Genomic DNA, 19,494 nt, shown 5'->3' with positions numbered 1-19,494 from the left:
CTTTTCTGCACAGACAATTTTGTTCATTCATGCCTACCTGTTAAAAAAACCCAAAACTATTTAAACCCATCAAAATATAAACAGCATTGCACTGTCATAGAATGTTCAAAAACACCAGAGCATTGAAAAAGTCCACAGATTTAGTCTCAGCCAACTCTAAAGCATAGTTTTTTTCTCTTTGTGCTTATCTTGCTCTTACAACAAGGCCAATGAGAACAGACCAGGGCCTTTCTGAGGTAAGTATAGTGAATATTTAAAAGACACCTAGTTACATATTGTTCAACAACCCGACTGTATTATGGAATATATCAGTATGTTTTGTTCCTAGTTTAGGAAAACTTACTCCTCTGCCACCAAAAAATTCCTTAAAAAGTGCAGAGTATCATGGCTGGGAATTCACTGAGGTAGCTTTTCTGGCTTTGGGGAAAGCAAATGTCTTGCGAAATTAAACAAACAATATCCTGTCTGGCTAATTTGGGAGTGGTGCTGATAGGCTCTTAAAGAATTCCTGTGCAGCTCCATTTTTCTAAAAGAATGTTAGCCGTGACATGGGAGCCTCTGGGATACGTGAGAAAGTATGAGATACGGGGAGAAGGGAAGGAATTCTCACCTCCACAGAAAAACAAAATCTTGAGGTTCCACTTACATGAAAATGTCCAAATAATACGCTTTGTTTATAACAAGATGACCCTGTATCCATGGGGCTGAACTGCCTGATGGTGATTTTATTTTTTTCCCCCTCATAGAGACAATATGAAAAGTACAGACACGTGTAAACATGCTTGCTACACCTTTCATTAACAATTTCAATTGCTTGGAAATTTCTTTTCCAGCTGGCTAAGAAAGTGAGGCTCGGGAATCAGATAACTCGTGTAGTGTCTCCCTCTCCAATTGCTATGTGAAGAAAGACTGCATACAAATTATTTTTGCATATTGAAAAAAGAAGGCAGCACAAACCGTGCTTTTCTCACATAATACCAATTCTGTAATGTTACCTGTTTTTCAGCACAGCAGCTCTCTCATCTCTCTCATCGACAAATGGTGCAGGAACTCCCCAGCTGCAGCTTTACTTGCATCTGGGGAGCACCTACTGTACTCATTTTGAATTCTGTTAATTTGAGGCTCCTCAGAAAATCAAGACAGCCAACACAAAGAACCAGAAAAGGATATACTGTTTTTGAAATTCACTACCCGGCCTATAAGTAGGTGATGCTGGACTTCAGGCTCACTGACTATATGGTACCATTTCCCAGAGCAAGGCTGGAACCCATTTATATCACAATGTTTCCGTCATGACATAGATCCCTTGACAGAGGCAGAAATTTGCCTCAAGAAGGACCTGCTTTTTTGTGCATGGATTGGGCTGGTCAAAGGGAGTTCACACGGCTGATTCTGGTAACAGACAAAAGGGTAGGTGGATATGTTCATTTGGAAAAGCTTCAAACATACCCTTAGAGTTGCTTTTCCTTTTCTTCTCTTTTTTTTTTTAAAGGCATATGCAGGAAATGACACCTAACTTTATACTACAACTGGTTCTGCCAGTTCATGAAAACATGCCTCTTAAAAGATGATTAAGGATTCAAATTAGGTCAGTCAGAGTGAACTCATAGGCCTGTATGTGTCATTTGAAAAGTGGAGTGTTCCCTCACAGGGAGGCAAATATAAATAACATAAAAACTAATTTCTCAAACGCCTCTGAGAGCTCTGCAGCCCTTGCAAAACTGGAAGGCTCATTCTGGACAAAGGGAGCAGCAAAATGAGTGTGGCGTACCATCAAAAAATAGGAAATTTAGAACAGCTGTATTCACCTGGAAAACAAAACAATAGATCCTGATGAAATCTGGATGAAATCTGGCAGTTTTTACCACTCCGGTTAGTGTATTTTATCCTGTAAAGATCTTGGAGAGCTTTGCACAGACAGAGCTGAGGGACAATATTTCCAAGAGGAGCATGTAAATGGCAAAACTTCCCCTGAGGGAACTGGTTGTATACGCTCCAGCCACATGGCAAGAGAAGGCCCTAAAATAGAAGGTAGGAATCCTGGTGGTCAGTTCTCTGCACGGCTCAATAGGCAGCAAATGACTACAGAAATACCCCTGAACATGCCAATCATGCTTAATAAACACATGCTGCAGTTCTGTAAAAGGTCTTCTGTAACATTTCTAACGTAAGGAGGAAGAGCATTTTAGCTTTTACAATGAAGAACTATGGGATGACTTGTTGAAAAATAAAGCTTTAAATGCTTCTAAAATTATTTCAGTAATTTTCCTCTTCAGAACTAACATGTCTCTGCTGGTTTGTCATTCAATAAACTTGTGAACTCCTTAAGGGTAAAAGTATTTATAGTACAGTCTTCTGCACCTGCCCTGATCTATAATCCAAGGGTCTACTCAGATACCACACCAAATGCTAAGAAACTCATGACCTAACTCATGACCTAAGATCTTAAAATATATCTGGGAAGGTCTTTCTTTTCTTTTTTCTTTTGTTTTCTTTTTTTTTTTTTTAAGACTCCTTTCACCCTAATTACACTCCTGTTATTCACCACTTTTCAGCTGAGTGAACTGATGTCTCCCAAGGTTTTATACTGTGTTTTCTTTTTCAACCATATTTGCTTTAGCTGGTAGTTATGAATTAATAATACAGTTCTCTGAAAAAAAAATAAACCAAAAACAAGTAATGGAAAGACAAAAATAAAAAAAGAAATCACTTTTGGTAAGATGTGTTCCCACGTCCTTCTTTTTATAGCTTCAGAGGGCTTGAGGCCAAAAAAGATAAATAGATCATTTAAAACTGCTTACTTGTATTTATACGTTGTTGGATTTATATTCCACTCAGTGAAGTCTTTATTGAAGTCACTTACTTGAATTTGACTACAGTAATCTGGTGTTTAAAAAAAATAGCCTTGCAAAACACCATCCAGTCCACTTTGATTTAAAGCATACTAATGTGAAAGAGAAAAGTAACAAAAGAGAAAAGGACAAATAACAGAAAAGGACAAGTAATATGGGATGTGAGGGAAAGAAAAAAGAATGTCCAAAATCACGGGTACCCAAACACGAAACTGAAAAGAACTGTGAACCAAGAAATCCTAAAGGAAGTGACTGTCTCCTGGTGAAAGGAGCGCAGCCATAACCTTACACTGGTACAGAAATTGCATTAAATTTCATGGATCTCCTGATTTACACTATCCCAAATGATATCAGACCAAGTTCTACTGAATGCAAGGTGAGAAAAAGCTGTAGGAAGACCCACTGCCCTGGACAAGAATGCCTACTCCTTTAAAAGACACAGTTCCATCCTTATTAAGCAGTTCATTTGCCAACGCTTTGAGCTATTTATAGATAAATACACTATCATTGTAACATCTACTGCTATATCTACACGATTACAAACTGTATTGCAGTATAGCTTTGCAGTTTTGTCAGGGATTCTTTTTTTTTTCCTGGCAGAATCACAGAATGGTTGGGGTTGGAAGGCACCTCTGGAGACGTTCTAGTCCAACCCAGAACAAAGAACAGTTACCATTAAATATCCTTAACAGACATGTTACTGATCTTATTGGTACAGCAACATATGATGACAGTAAATAGTGGAACAGAGCAGGAATAGAAAAAAGGAGACAAGAAACCTAATGATATTTCTGATGTCCTTCCCTTCACACAACAGCACAGAGGGAGATGCTGTAGACCAGGGAAAGAGCGACTTCCCTTCTCTTGGCTGCAACTGAGAAAACTGAAAGAGTTTTAGGAATGTCCTGAAATCATATAGCAGAGTTCATAGCAAGGAATGTACAGCAGTAGCAACTCCTGTAGAACAGAAGGCTAGAAAAGAAAAAGCTGCTTCCCTAAGTGAATCAGCAGAAGCTTCTGGGCTGTACATGTGAGAGCTCCTCTACTGCCAGGAGTTCGTTTTTGTTTTGTGGAGGTTCTCAGCTGTCACACAACAAGGCATCAATCTGAATTTGGACAGGATGTAGGAAAATATGTCCACATTCATGCAGCCTAAATTCAACCTACCTGCCCACTACTGATGACCCAGGAAATTAGATCAATGTCTTCAGAGATTCCTGGCCACGAAGAAATACCAGCATGGGGAATTTCTGCTGTGTGAATCTGTCTCCAGAAAAAGCAAATTTTCTGATAGCAGATAGAGCTCTCATTACACTTGATCTCCAACTATTATTCCACTTCAAACTGTGTGTATAGCTCAAAAGTTGTCAAAATGCAGTATATATAAGCCTACACGGTAAAGAGGTTACTTCTGGTTACTTTCTTATCTGATCTGAATATTCACCTTTCTGGTGGGAAGATCCTGAGAACCTCACTGACTGTGCCAGTAAATAGTGTAAATTTTTGTCAATAGCTAACCCTACCAGGTCTGGCCAAAGTTTTCTTATTGCCATCAAGACTACACCCACCAGGGAACAAAAAAAAATTAAAAAAATAAACAAAAATTATCTGTGGAAACCTACAAAAGTTTTCTTCTCTGATTTGTTCTGAGACTTTTTTTTCCTGGGAGGAAAGAAAGGGAAGAAAGTGGCATTCAGCCTTTTTCTATAAACAATCATTCATCATGTAGCAGAACAAATAATACTTTATACCCTTCACTTCAGGCCTTGTATTTGTACAGCCTGAAACATGCTGCCACAGCAAGAGAAGTGTGAAAGTGTTTAGTCTCAGCTCAGGACAGGAGGGTAGCCCAGGTGCTCACTCTATCCTGCTGACATCTATCTCCACGTATCTCACAACCTGAGCTTGTTCTTTCCTATCCCCACAGGCAGCAAACATGGATTCCATATCGCTGAAATCTCTGAGATGGCAACTTGACATGTTATTAACAAGATAGATGAGATTCCACAATAGTAAACACAATAAATCCAATACACTGGAATAACATATAGGTATTAATCTGTCCTCTCATTAGTCCATTTTTCTTTTTCTTTGTAATTCTGAAACCTTTCACTAATTACTTGGCAGTTAATGCTTTTCCAGTTAAAGAACTTACTTGATGTTCCCATAAGTCTTCATGCTATTTTTACTATGGAAAGCTGTTCAGACAGAATTCATGGGTCTATATAATTTAAATCTACACACTCCTCCCTGCCTCAATGAAACAGAAAAAATAAATGTCCAGATTGTTTTCCTGGAATTAATCCTCATTTGCATGTGTTTCCTCAAACCTCAGAAGACATATTTTTATGTCCCCATTTATGAACCAAATTACCAGAGCTCTTCAGAGAAGAACAATCTTTGAGCTAGCTAAAATTATCTGACCTACCATCATGCCAAACAAATGGCTTTCCACGTGTTTGGGAACACTACACAAGAGTGTTGGATCCGAGGCTGCCATGGAATTGTCACACAACAGCCCTTGGGTAATGGCAGAGAGAACGGCCTCTGCAGGCCCATCGCAAACGTGCTGCAATAGTTCAGGAGTACATCACAACATGCATATTTCAGCATGCAGATAGCAGTTTCAAGCATTAAGATCGCTGCATATCATCAGACCTTGCAACTCCTTTTCATCCTGAAGGTAAAATGCCCTCTGTATTTCACATTTTCAGATCAATTTTACTGTTTTGAAATCTGTCTAGAACCTGGTGTCACACCTCTCCCAGCTACCCACTGGCACCGTAACAACGGTTTGCAAAACAGCAGCTTGTGGGTGCCAACAATAAACCCATTTGAAGTGGTAATCCTCTGCATGTCAGTGTGTTTAACATCCATCTCAACTATCCCAGGGTCTGCATGAATTGTTAATCAAATAGAATTGTAAAGTGGCACTCGAATGGCATAGTTGTTACAGCTGGGTTGCAGGCTGGGAGCCAGCCAGAAGCTAAAGTTTCATGAGAAGCTATTTTAACATTCATTTGTCTACAGGGACAACAAGCTTAGAAAACAATTGGACTTTCACTAGAGCCCTCTGCCAAAGTGACTCTTCAAAGTTCGTGGTTGAAGTTAACATTCACAAAGAATCAACTGCACAGTTTCCCAGTGAGCTTAACCAGGGGCAGAATTCCCTAATGGCCTTTTTGCAAAAGTTTTACTTCGTTGATTACAACTTCAGCTTTTTATGAGAAATTATGATAATTTCTAACAGAGGCTGCATGACCTTTTGTTCTACTTCTGACATCATCATATCAAACACAAATCCTGATGAAGCTGAGGGCCGCTCATAGATCTTCTAGAGTAAAGGCTTCAAAAATGCAACTGTGGAGAGTTAGTGAGATTTAGATATTTGGGACTCATTCATCTGGGCTACAGAGATGAGCGGGACTGCACATTCTGACTCATTTAATCGCGGATGGAATGAGGTTCTACATGCCAACAGCTACTCCTTCTAAAGCCCTTGTTGAAAACTGACAACTGCTGCAAGTCTAACCTGTGTAAAACAAGCAGATTTTGGGTCCCTTTCATGTTGCCAGTTCAACTTTTGTACAGGCAGCATTTAGTTTTTGCTGTTGCACCTGACAGCCTGAATGGTTTTTCAGGACAGGATCTGGCCAGAATTCACTCATTGCTCCTGCTTTTATTAACACAACTGGTAACATTCAGCAGACGTGTAACGTGAACACTAATGCCAAGTAAATGCTAAAGAGTGAATTTTAAAACATTTTACTAATATATTTGAATTAGAGTGTAAAACAGATAAGTTGTATTTTAACATCTTTTGGTTTGCTGAAATAAACCCTGTGTCAGAAGTCGAGGTTCATGCTGAGCAGCTAAACCTCAACTTGCATGAGAAAAGCAATCCACCACGGCTCTGTAAGGGCTGCTGCACAAAACAGAACTAACTCATGGTATTTTCCTTGCAAAAGCAGAGAATTCACTTCATTCTCTTTTTCTCCACAACTGTTCAAATCAGAAAAGTACATTGTACACATCACACAGGAACCCTCCTTGTTCACACTCAGTACTTTCCAAATTACTTTGCTGTAAAGCAAGATATTGGTGCCTGTTTCTATTATACTCCAGGGTATAAATGCATTTCTTGTGCTCAAGGGAATGATAAACTTAAAACCTACTGGTATTGTTATTATTTATTTTTTCCCTTCCCATATCATTGCTTATTGCCAGGTTCACTTTGCAAATCCTTCGGGCACGTATGTATCATATACTGAGCACCTTATAAAAATCCCCAAGCAAGTGTTTAGCAAGTTAGTGTCAGAACGGAAAGAAGTTTAGCTGCATTAGTATACAAATGTATATAGGCTAATTAGCCCTTACAGCACTGCCAGGACCAAACTCCACTTAGTATCTCTGCATGATATTATGCTGCCCAATGTAGAATCAGTAGCTTGCTTGGGGCTCCTCTCAGCGGAGCAGACCTCACCACTCTTTTTTCAAATTAAACAGGGTATCTGCAAGACCTCCTCTGTTCTGCAAAATACAACCGCAGGATGGATGCCTAGGCAAAATACCTGCTTCTGTCTGTTGAGTGTTCTACAAACAGGTAACATAATACACTCCTGCACTGTACATTAAAAACAGAAATTACAAAAGATAACTTAGTCTGAAATGTTACATATGGGTTATTTCATTTTAGTGAAAAATATACTTTAAAACAAAAACAGTGTGTCTTCTACCTCCAGTTTGAGGTGAATTAATTCTTAGTATGAGTGTAGAGCTAGGTGTTGAGAATAAGCTCTTTGTGTTTCTTTTTATCCTTTTTGAACTTTGTATAACTTTAAATTTCACTCCTTCCTGCACAGAGTTTATTTTGTTTAACAACTCGTTTCCAAAGCATGAAGAACTTAAGCTCTCAAGAATTCTGACAGAATGGTTGGAAGAGAATTCCCCTGCCCCCAATAAGTAATTAGTTCAATAAATGACACTGCCAAGCTTCGTAAGAGCTTTGAATCTTGTTCTTTAAATTTAAATAAGGTAAACTAAAGACAAATGTTTTGATGGACTGTATTCTAAAAATATTATACAATTTTATTAGTTAAAAGCAAAGTTTTATAAAAGCTCATGTAACATTGCAGGGATCGGAGGAAGGAAGGAACCCTATTCTGAGTCAGAGCTTGTCCCCGATTCCCAGTTGGTGCCTTTGCCATGTCACTTACTTGCTTTGTGCCTCTGGTTCCAAGTCTGTATACTGTAAAAACATCTGAAACTGGTTAAAAAATTGCTATTCGTGAAGCACTGTGAGAACTGTAGTCTAAGTATGTTGCCATCTTCCACTACACTGCTTGTTATCAAGGATACACCCTCATTATTTCTAGCCATCCATACAGCGTATCTTAGCATCATATCAGGGGATCATCCACATGAAGTATCATTAAAATCACTGGAAGTAGAAGCCATATGGAATCACACCAGCTCCTTTAACAGCGTCTTGTCTTTGAGATAATACAGCTGGTGACAAGAGGCTTAAGCTAACAAGGCATTAGACTACCAGGCCAGGCTCTTACCAGCTTCACTACAAACTATCTAAGCAATCTCTGACAAAGCAAACACACTCACTCTGGGTCTCAGTAAAACAGGGATTACAGTACTGCTCTTCCTCTTTTATGATTCAAATATGAGCACTCATCCCTCGGCGCATTTGTTTTCTCAGATTCTAGGGCAGCAGAGCCCCACTTTGCACCGCAGACAGCGTAACAGTAACAAGTAATACTGCGAGCTGATGGGCAATGTACAAAGCAAAACTCAGACCCACAAGAGTGGATTCTTCATTACCTCATGGCACATTTTTTGTTTGAACTTACGAAAAATATCTCAGGGTTTATGTTACTCCGTACTGGAATTCAGCATTGAACCTACTCTGCTTATTTTTAAAGAAAAACTAGACACTGAAGATAATAAGAAAAATGAACAAGTCACTGAGTGATTTTCCCTGCCAGCCAAGTGTTTTGCAGCTCACAAAATCTTGAGTGAACCCTCCATATGGAGGTTAATTTATAAGTAAGAAAATTTCCTAATCTCTCTCTAGATTAAGAAGATACTTTCTTAGCATTCTAAACACTCTCCCTCTCCTTTTATGAGTTCCTTTATTATTTTAAATTAAGTCATTAAGTATTTGCTATGTAAAACCTGAATTTTTCTTCCTCAGACTAGGACAAATTTGCAGTAGAAACATGGCTGCAAGAGCACTGGGACTAGATCAGTTTCTTCTGCTGTCTTCACAATAAGTCATTTACTCCAGAAAGAGCTGAAAATCTATCTGTTGGAAGACAGTTCTGATGACTGGAGAAAGATGATGATTTTCAGGACATCATGGAGTTCTTAATTTATATTACACGTGGGCAGAGAAAGCACTCACTGAGGACAGAATATATAAACAAGATGTAATTTTCCAGAAGTTCCTAAAGAAACCCTCAACTGATATCAAAAGTCAACAGGCGTAACCAGTTATGGGCTTTTGCAAATACCAAGTTGAATGAAAGAGAAGAATAAACTACAACTACACTTTTATCTGTCCCTATCATAGGCTGTGATAAAGTGCAAAAACATAACAACACAAAATAGGTTTGCTGAAGAGAGGAAAAACGGGGGGGCAAGGTAGGAAGCAGAGTGCTGCGGCCCCTGTTGGTCCCCTAAATATTCCCTCTGAAACCAGAACTATGTCAGGAATCTCTATCTTCAAAAACAAAGTCTTTTTCCTACTTAAAATGGCCAAATGGATTAAATTCAAATTTAAGGGAAAAAAAAAATCCCGGACTGCATCTTTTAATGCCAAGTTTCTGTCTGGAACAGATTTTTGTGGTTGCATATTAATCCCCTAAAAATGGCACAGAAATGTTGACAGCTGTAATGGTTATTTGTATTGGTCCTTCACTTCCGCAAACTTCGTAAACCTTGTATTTAATTATCCATGCTTAATTATCATGCCAAAATAAAAAAATCTCTACCCCCTTAATTTTCCAGAAGAAGACCCAGTATCTATCTGTAACACCAAAGGGGGTGATCTTTGGCCACAAACACCATAGCTTTTCACATCAGCACAATGCAAAAGCACAGGACTGGGTGAAACTCTTTGGCGTTCAGGGACACTGGTGGCACAGAGACATCCTGCGCCACTGGGAGCCAGTTGCTCCCTGTGGAAAAGGGGCCTCACTGCTTTATTGCCACCTTTGAAAATCTGCACAACCTAATTCAGCATTCTGCATTTCCTGGTGTTGACTACATCTCCTGTAGAAGTTTGTGGTATATGAATTCGCCAAAAACAGTGCTTCAGAATACAGATCTCAAAGACACTGCAAGTTTTGGGTTTGGAAAACCCAAAGTAAGTCAACTTTAGCCTGTGGCTGGTGGGGTCAGATGACATTTGATTAGCAGCAGGAAGTTTCTCCATGGCTGCTAGCAGTTCCCTTGAGAAAAGCTGATTCAGAGTTCTTTTTAGATGAGGTTCTGGTGTACATCACTAGAACTGCTTTAACATATGCAACTTACCTCCTATATTGCCATTTAACTACACTGACTGGTAAAACAAAGCATTTCTTTACTTATCATATGTGGTTTAAGGTTGGAAACAGGAAAATGAGCACGCGGTGTTAAAGTTATCATGGAACCAAGTTTAACAAAACAATGTGGAGGGCCAGGAGTCTTTTGTTCTTCATGATTAACTGGTTTCAAAGTGCAGCCCAAGGAGCAGGGGACCCAGAGCTTGCAGGCAGGAGATGCATCAGTGTCCATTAGTCACCGGGACAGGAATTTCCAGATTTCAGGCTAAGCTGATACAAGAAAGCAGGAGCAGGATGGGGTAGGGGTACACCCAAGGCAGATTTTAATTGGAAATTATCTGGGTTGTTAATGGATAGTTTGGCCAAGCCAAATTAAACTATTTGACCTTGTCTGTGTCAACACTGAGCAGTTGGGGTAAAACAAAACCACACCAAAAATGAAGCAGCCCTCTTTTGGTGGAATTGTAACTGAACTTTTTACGGAGTTTACCACAGGATAGTGCAACTGAAATCTGAAAGGTCTGCACACATAAATAAAATGGTTTTCTTCCTGGTTTCCCCTGTTATTTTAATGCCACCAACATTCTACAATATAATGAAAGATGGTTACTTTCCCCCCCCCCCCCCACTTTGCTGGAAACATCAAAATCTGTCCCATTTGATTCATTGGTTTACTTTGAAATTTTTCTGCTGAACAAAAATTCTGGAAGGGGGTTTCTGTTGGTAAACAGGCTAACAACAATGACATGTTCCATTTTGACTGTGAACAGAGAAATCATATTAAACCAGAACTTTTGGAAACAGATTAAAAAATTAGGAAGCTCAAAGAATACTGATTCGAAAAAGTATAAATATATTTTGATTCATAACCCGAATTTCAGAACTATTAGAAGCCCTTGGATTCAGCTACTTCAAGAATGACAACTTAGTCCCAGAAATCGTTAAAGATTTCCCAGTTAAAGGTTCTCTCCTGTAATTTAAACTGGGTAAAAATGAGAGAAGTGGACAGACTAACATCAAGCAAATTCTTGATTTTTCTAAGAGAAGTAATGTACTTTGGAAAAAAGCGCTGAATTTCACCTATTAATGACTGAGAACAACTGTTCATGGGAGCTAATTGTTGACAGTTCTGTTTATTCACTGAGCTGATGTGGTTAGAAAGTTTAACACTCAATGGAAAAGAAAATCATTACCATATTAAAAGGCTATCTGAAAGTGAAAGGGGTACCTGCACGTGTGTGAGTCCCTTCAGTTCTGGTGAGCAAGTGGGCGAAAGTGAAGCTGAAGACAGAGACTGGCGAGGGGACCAGATGAAGGAAAGACTTCTCTTTGAAAAAAAGCATGGATGAAAGGAACATAAGTGTTTATTTTACAAAGGAAACTAACAACAATTAGGCTATATAAAAATAATAAATGGTGCAGGAAAAAAAAGACAGGAATTTCTTTTTGGCCACTCTCATGTTAAAAGAAAAATGAGACATTCAGTAAGGAGCTGGAAGACAGAAATTTTAAATAGGATGAGAAGAAAACTTGCATAAAACATGGTTAATCCATGAAACTTACTGCTGCAGATAAAACTGGGACTAATACTTCAGCAGATATGAATCAGAACCAGTTATGAGATCATCAGGAATCCAAACACCACTGGATTTCTGCATGGCACAATTTTTTAGCCCTCCATGCTGCCTCTTTCCCCACCTCCGAAGAAATAAAAATCAAACCAAGGACTCAGAATATAAAGTACTCTGCTTTAGGGATGAAAATCAATAAAAAGAAATCAATGCACAGGCAGGTTATGTCAGAATTGTACTCTACAGATTTGGGGTGCTTTCTTTGAAACATCTGTCTCTGGCTACAGAGGCAGACTTCTAGACTACATTCCTCTGAGCTAGTAAGTCAAGTTTAGCTTTTGCCTTTATATTGTGTGTATTTTGCTTTTCTGTCTCCCTATCTGCTAGAGACACAGTCAAAGCTTCCTGTGTTTATGGAATGTCTGCAAAAACCACTATTTTTCTGGGTGGGGAAAACTGACCACAAGTGCTGAATGTTCAGAGGTTGTCTCAAAATTCATCTGATGATTAAAAACAGGCTTTGGGAACAGATATCTCTCTCTCCCTTCTGCAATATCAGTATGCTGATTTAAATGCGTACATTTTTTGAAAAAAAAGATGAGTGGTTTTGTGTGTTATTTTTTTTAAATCATGGAAAAATAGAGGAACTTTTTTTTCTTCCCTAGTAGCAAGAACTTGTGTTAGCTTTGAACTTTACAAGTTCTGTTTCATTTGTGTTTGAATCTCAGCTGGGCATCTCCTCCCACTGTGCACGCACATGCAAATAATCAGCATTTTCTGCGGAGAAGGAGAAATAGCAAGTAAAAACTCAAACACGCTTCCACTATGCCCAAAATTCTCACTACTCTTTCACCAGTCCTTTGAAAAAGATCCACCACAGTGGCTTGCATCTCTCTGACCGGAGAAGCGAGAACTAAGTCTGAAATAGCGTTTGCTAGAACCACAGTCCGATCTCCTCAACAAAACAGGCACACCAGTGCTGCAGTGATTCCCCAGCCAGTGGATATCCCCTCGAAAGCAGAGTGAGCTGGTATCCGCCACAGCGAGCTCTAGCAAGGCAGTGCTGTTATCCTCACTGTACAACTGAGGCGCAGAAAAGCAAAACCACTTACCTACTGTAGAAATTCTCCTGACAGAAGGGACTTACACTTAAGTCTCCTAAAGATGAAAACCATGCTCCAGTTGCTAGAACATCTCTTCCTGGAAGTCCTATTCACTTCCTACCTTGCTATCATGACTCCCTTATTTAGCTGATGAGTCCAGCCAGATATAGAAAAATATCATGTAAGATTGAAAAAAATAACCATTCTTCATTCCTTTGTACTTTTTTTTGATGTAGTGTGGGGAAAAAGAAAAAAGAGAGAATCCATTTTTTCTTCGTAAGGACTTCACAATACAAAGCACAGAACTGCTGCAGGACACATTCTGATGACACTGTGAGTCAAGTAGTTTTCTTTCCTCGGGACTCATAACAAATCTCAACTGGATGCTGCCACTGTATTTCTTATTGCAATGAAGATGTGTACTGGACTCTATAAAGAGCCACAGGGAACTGAATTTACAGGGACAAACATTCCGCCTCCTCTTTCTCAGAGAGATTTGCTTATCCAAAACAGAGCTAAGAGTTGGCACCTGCTGTTTGGCAATTCTTGGGCTACATAATTTAACTCGGGAAGTTAAGAACATAGTTACTCTCACTGGACTTCAGCTAAAAGACAGGAGATGTCAGCACTGGCAAAAAGTAGTAGGTAAGTTGTACTACAAGAGATATTGGCTGTGACATGAAGCACAAGTCTCTTAGAGCTTTCAGTAATGATGTGCCTAGGATGGAAGGCGTGGGAATTTCAGCATCATATTTGCTGTCAGCTCCATTTCCCAACCATTACTGTGTTTGTTTCCATAAAAACAGAAAAACATTAGAAGTGCTGGAGCATCATCGAAACAGCACACAAAATCAGCAGCAACAGTAAAAACGAGAGCTGCAACAGTCTAATTCAATTACTCAAAAACAGAAGAGGACTTCTGCACGTAGAACTTACCCCAAGGGTAAATTGTGTATAGCCCTCTTGTTAGGATGGTCCCATATTCCCCTCAACAGTTTTGCAAAAAACCTTGCAGAAGCCAGAAGTATTTGTTAGAAGCTACGGTGAGAGCAACTTTGATACTAAAGGGTGGACAGGGGGAAAAAATAAAATCAATCCTTCTGTTTTTCAAGTACTGCTTTTTAAAAAGTCAGTTTTACTAAACTCCAGACATTGCTCCTTTAGCAGACTGCCTGTGGAGCCATTCACTAACCAAGGATATTTTGGAGCAGCTGGTTTCTTTTAATACATGCATATATAAAAAAATGGTGTTACTCCCTCCCTTTCCCACTGAGACTCGTCTTTGAGCTATTCTCAAGTGCCTTGGCCAACTTTATTAGTCAAGTCAGGCCAAGCTCATTTCTCTGGCACCAGCATTTAGCAGCTCTGGTCAGCAGACAGATATTTGGGGGTAGGTTTCATGTGGCTTATTTTTTAAATAATTGAGAGGGAAATTAAAAAAGAAAAAAAAAGGGAAGGCTGGTGCCAAAGGGAGGTGGTGCCATCCATATGTTTAAGATGCAAGTAGAATGCAGAGTGACTTGATCCCTCACTTCACGCTTTCACTCCTTCAACACTAGAGCTGATGTGACAGCTGACAACAGTAAAAGCTGTGTTTTCTGCAATAACAAACTGCAGAGCAGCCGTTTAGTTGGAGATGTGGAAAGAGACAACAGGTATGGAACAGTATTCTTGGACTATGGCACGTCAGTAGATGCAGTGCTGTCTTTTCAAAAGGCACGACAAGTCCAATGCAGCAAACCTTCAATTGCATAAGCCACCGATTTATTATACGAATTTCATTTCCCATTTATAATTATGTGAAAGGACAAGACAGAACACGCCCTGAAGATTACAGCACTCTACAATGGCCATGCTATTTCACATGGAATATGCTCACATTCTGTGGTGATGGGCAGCAGCACAGGCCTCTAATAACTTAATCTTTTTAAATACCTTCCAGCCTTCTTTCTTACAAACACAATTTTTTAGAATAGAGGTATTCTTTCAAATACTTGTGCTTCTGGAAAGCATAAGGAGAGAATAATAGACTTATATATTTAAACAGATAGGCCTTCACAATGGGAAGACAGATTAAAATAATGAGAGATTATTCTCCTGGAACAATCACCAAGGGTAAGAGAAAAAACCCGTGTAAGAAGCACTAATGAAGAAAGGCTAGGAAACCAACAATAGGATATATTTGTGGTGATAAACTTTTGAGAGACTTCAATTCGATTATTCCCAGAGAAAAACTGTCTGGTAAACAAAATTATTCATAATTAGATTATGTCATGATAAGTTCCTGTTGAAAGAAACCAGTTCTGTAACACAATTAGCTATGAAAAGACAAGAATGATCCTCCCACCTGTGGACTAGACAGGTTTCACTGAATTTGTCTTCCAAACACAAAACTATTTCATTTTGGCTGTTCTGAAGGTGATACTATGTTTTCAAGCAATACAATTACTTTATTGAAATATCAATGGGACTTTGTGTCAAATAGCTTTTAGTAACTGATGGCATGAGCAGTACAGCTCCAAATTTTGAAGTCACAATATACTGAGGATCTAATCAGAACATTTATCTTCAAATATTCAAGTGAAAAATTATCTTTTGGGATTCAGATATTTTTATGCCATACTGTTGTTGTCCCTAATCACAAAATTTAGTAGGCGGATTTAATTCAGAAGATTTCTCATTATTCTTAGGATATATAAGTATAGCGCAGAGCAAATATAATCAGAAATTCTTTGCTTTGACGTTGGCTGCAGTACTGTCGGCCACCAGGAGACAGAACAGGTAAGTCAAGCAGAAAGAAGATGACATGCGAAGGAGACAAGAGTGGAGAATTTTGCCAGTAATATGAAAGCGCTCAAAGACCAACAGGCACAGAGCGCTCTGTATAAAATAATGGAGGATTACACTCAAAGTAGGAGGTACAAAAATGTGTATATTTCAGGTCCTGTGAGAACTGTTAAAAGGTTTTACCCCTAGTGTCTTTTGGATACAGACTGTGTGATACAGTGTTTTATCAAAACGTAAGTTCAGATCTTGGAAGTGGAAAAACTTGCAGTCATGAACCACTCTGGCTAATAAACAGTGTTTCTCTCCACAGCCTATACACCTGGCAGAGCGCAGCCTTCTCAGGGCTGTATCTCATCATGCTGTGTGGGTGCATCTTCTGTCCTGGACGGACTGAACTTACGAAAGAGAGAACAGGAGGTTCCGCACCCAGCTGACAGTAAAGAGTGAACAATGCCAGAGCTGGGACTCAACGCTGCGCCCCAGGAGAATCTCCTGTTTCCACTGCATTGATTTCCCTCAAGCCAAACCCACACTTTGATACCACTTTTTAACACCAGTAGGTTGAGTAAAGTGACTGTTAATAAAGCACACGGATGTGGTATCTAGTTAATTAATGCAGGCTCTGGGACAGACAGCAAACTGTAAGGCAAGCTGCTGTTCCTCTACATATTGTGATCCAGATAGCCATAAATGAGGTTTCACGTGAGCAAGAACAGTGAGAGGAAGACTTGGGACAGAATGCTTAACTTCCCCCTCCCCTCCCTGCCCCAATCTAAAGTTAAGATTATAGGAAAAATCACTTGACAAAGGCACAGCAAATGTGCCAGTTCTCTATGAATCAGGTACTTCACATTAAAATTCTGTAAAACAGCATCTCCTGAAGAAATGCCACAGCTAGATAAGAAAGATTTATCTTGCCTGAGGCTCTTTCTGACATCAGACTCTCTACCAATCCCAGCGCTTTAAGCAGCGATCCTGTGAATTCCCCACAGCAGGCACTGAGAATGACAAGTATTCTTTTCAAGGCTGTCCCCAGCAGTGGACCCCTTGTACAGACTGCTAAAAACAATCCCTTAATCCCCTCCTCTCAGTGCTGACCTAAAGGAACAGAGGATCAAAACACAACCTCTGGAATGACCTTAGCTTGCTCAGTAACACCTCACCAGGGGTCAGAGATGTCAAACAGCTCCCTGCAGGCCCTTGCTGTTCTCCGAGGAATGTGCTCTTTATCATTTAAACAAGAAAGCTCCTTTAGAAATACCTAACATATACATAAGGACTACGGGTCACCTTCGTTATGAGATCCACATGCAAAGCATAGGCAAAAAAATACACATAGACAATCAACTTACCAAGGCCACGTTTTTTTTCCAAGGCTGTCTAAATTTCATTTTCCACATAATTTCTATAATTTCTCAATTTCCCAAAATGTAGAAGACACTGGGACAATAAATGCACAAATCCAGAGCTGAAAAATTAAAACATCTCAAGCTTGTAGCAGTCGTCTGCTTAAGTGTACTGTGCTGCATTTTTAAGCCTCAGAGACATGGAATAAGGCCTAGAACACAAGAGCAGATGACTCAAGACCACCAAATTATGCAGATTTCCTCCCGTTCCTTCATGCACAGGGTCAGAAGAGAATGAGAGAATTCAAGCAGTTTTGTAAATGTAATTAAAACAGCTCTGACAGACACCTCTGTTCAGGTTGGTTGTCTTGAACCTAAGCAGTTGATTGACTTTTAGGAAAACTATGAAGTATCTGCTTGATTAATTACGCCATTAATTATGGCTCTCTCTAAATTCAGTGACAAGAGAGGCACATGAATGTGATGGCAAAAAATGCTTAACTTAAATACCTCAAAGGAAGTAAGTAAACTTGCAAGCTATTTATAGTTTTGTGGATAATAACTTATATTTTGGCATAATTTTCTGTTACACTGTCAGGATTTCTTAGCTATTCACTTTGCTCAACAAGAGACATTTTTTTGCTGGAGACATAAACTTAAAAGCTTGCATCTTTTGAATCAGTCATCAAGATTTTGATCTGTTTCTGCCAGTTTATAGTAATACAGAGCCTGTGACAAAACTCACGTGCAACTACTGCACTAAAAGAAACCTGTATCTGCCTATGGAAGAACTCCTCTGTATTCAGACTCCATTGTAAAATGGAATTTGTAGGTGGCCAGAGGAATTCAGGGATGACAGCACAAAGACACACAGAAAAAAAAAAGGAAGAGGAAAGGAAATTACATCACTGAAAAAAAATCTCAGAAGCGTATCACTTTTCTGCTGCTTACCATGTTAGTACAGAAGCACACTTTTCCACCAGTGTTTTTTAACCCATAATCCCCAGACCACTGGCAGTCTGGCATAGACAGGAAAAGAAAGTCCGCAAAATAACAGGAAGAAATAAAAAAAAATCCCACAAAACAGAATACGTACATGCACGTTGTCATGCACTTACTTGAGGGAGGCACCAAACAAAACCAAGCGCGCTATAAATTACAGAGGAACAGTCCAAATTTAGCCTAATTTTTATCACTGTGACAACGTGTGTGGTGCGTGAGATGGTCTTTCTGTCATTTTCCAGAGAAGTTGGTGGTCCTTGGACAAACAGAATAAGGTGTTCTAGAGCACTGTTGCATTGTGCATTGTGGAGTGTGCCATGTCACACAGTGTGTGTGATGCCACAGCATACGGAGTGCAGAGCTGTGCTGTGACTCTGCCGCATCCCTGCAGAGCGGCTGGTCACCCACCTGCCCGGTGTCAGTCTCTGCTCCAGCCCTGCACACACAAGACAACCCTTGCTGCCTGGCTCTGCCTGCTGATTGCCACAGGACAGCCAGGCTGTGGTATTCCTTCCCCCCGCAACAGCGTCTCAGCACGACCAAGCAGATTAAAGCAAATTCACCATGATGCAAACTAAAGCTTTGGAGACAGAAGATCACAGAGGAGTCTTTATGTTGTTCATGGCTTACACATTCAGGAAACACAGAGACACAACATGGAACTCATTTCCACACAGTCTGGAGATTAAACCTTTAAGGGTTCAAAAGCAATAGACAAATTTATAGAAAAAAAAATCCATCACAAAAGCACTCTTTGATTAAGGTGATCCTTACACCACAGATTACCGGGGACTAGGGAAATACCTGGGGAAGGATCTCTACAACTGTACCTTGTTCTTCCATTTTCCCCTAGGCATCCACAACGATGCAGAGGACGTGAGGCTCAATGACAGAAGAGTGTGGCTGCTCATCCACCATGATTACAGCAAACTGCAATTGCTGACCAGGAAAACATCTATAGGCAAAGGACAACTCTGCGGGAGTCTAGCGAAAGCATGGTATGTCGGTATCTTTTGAAAGGAATTTCCTTTCCTGCTCCCACAAAGAGTAAACATAAAAGCAAGCTGTTAGTGGATTTGCAATCCTGCTGGGACATTTGTATGCCTTTATTTTGATGAGAACAGTGTCCACTGCACTTGGGGCTTCCATTGGCAGAGTAGTAAATAGCATAGTCTACCTCCAGAAATCAGGATCAGCTAACAAAGCGAGATGCCGCTGTAGACATTGTTGCTCCTGGAGATGCTGCAAGGTTCTGCAGGCAGGTCAGGCCTGCACAC

At 39.8% G+C, this 19,494-nt stretch overlaps 1 protein-coding gene across 2 annotated transcripts in view; it reads right to left on the bottom strand.

Annotated features, from left to right (window-relative positions):
* The window catches only part of LOC309443874 (uncharacterized protein), a 42,207-nt gene that overhangs the window by 1,489 nt on the left and 21,224 nt on the right, over window positions 1-19,494 (bottom strand). For both annotated transcript variants that reach the window (XM_082061171.1, XM_082061170.1), the window contains one exon: window positions 4,020-4,115. In XM_082061171.1, the coding sequence (XP_081917297.1) occupies window positions 4,020-4,115 (96 nt within the window). The remainder of the gene's footprint in view (window positions 1-4,019; window positions 4,116-19,494) is intronic.

The sequence above is a fragment of the Streptopelia decaocto genome, assembly GCF_964273445.1.
Source record: "Streptopelia decaocto genome assembly, chromosome: 9".
Lineage (NCBI taxonomy): Eukaryota > Metazoa > Chordata > Aves > Columbiformes > Columbidae > Streptopelia > Streptopelia decaocto.
The sequence above is the reverse complement of the archived record's forward strand: the minus strand, read 5'-3'. Positions and strand labels throughout refer to the sequence as shown.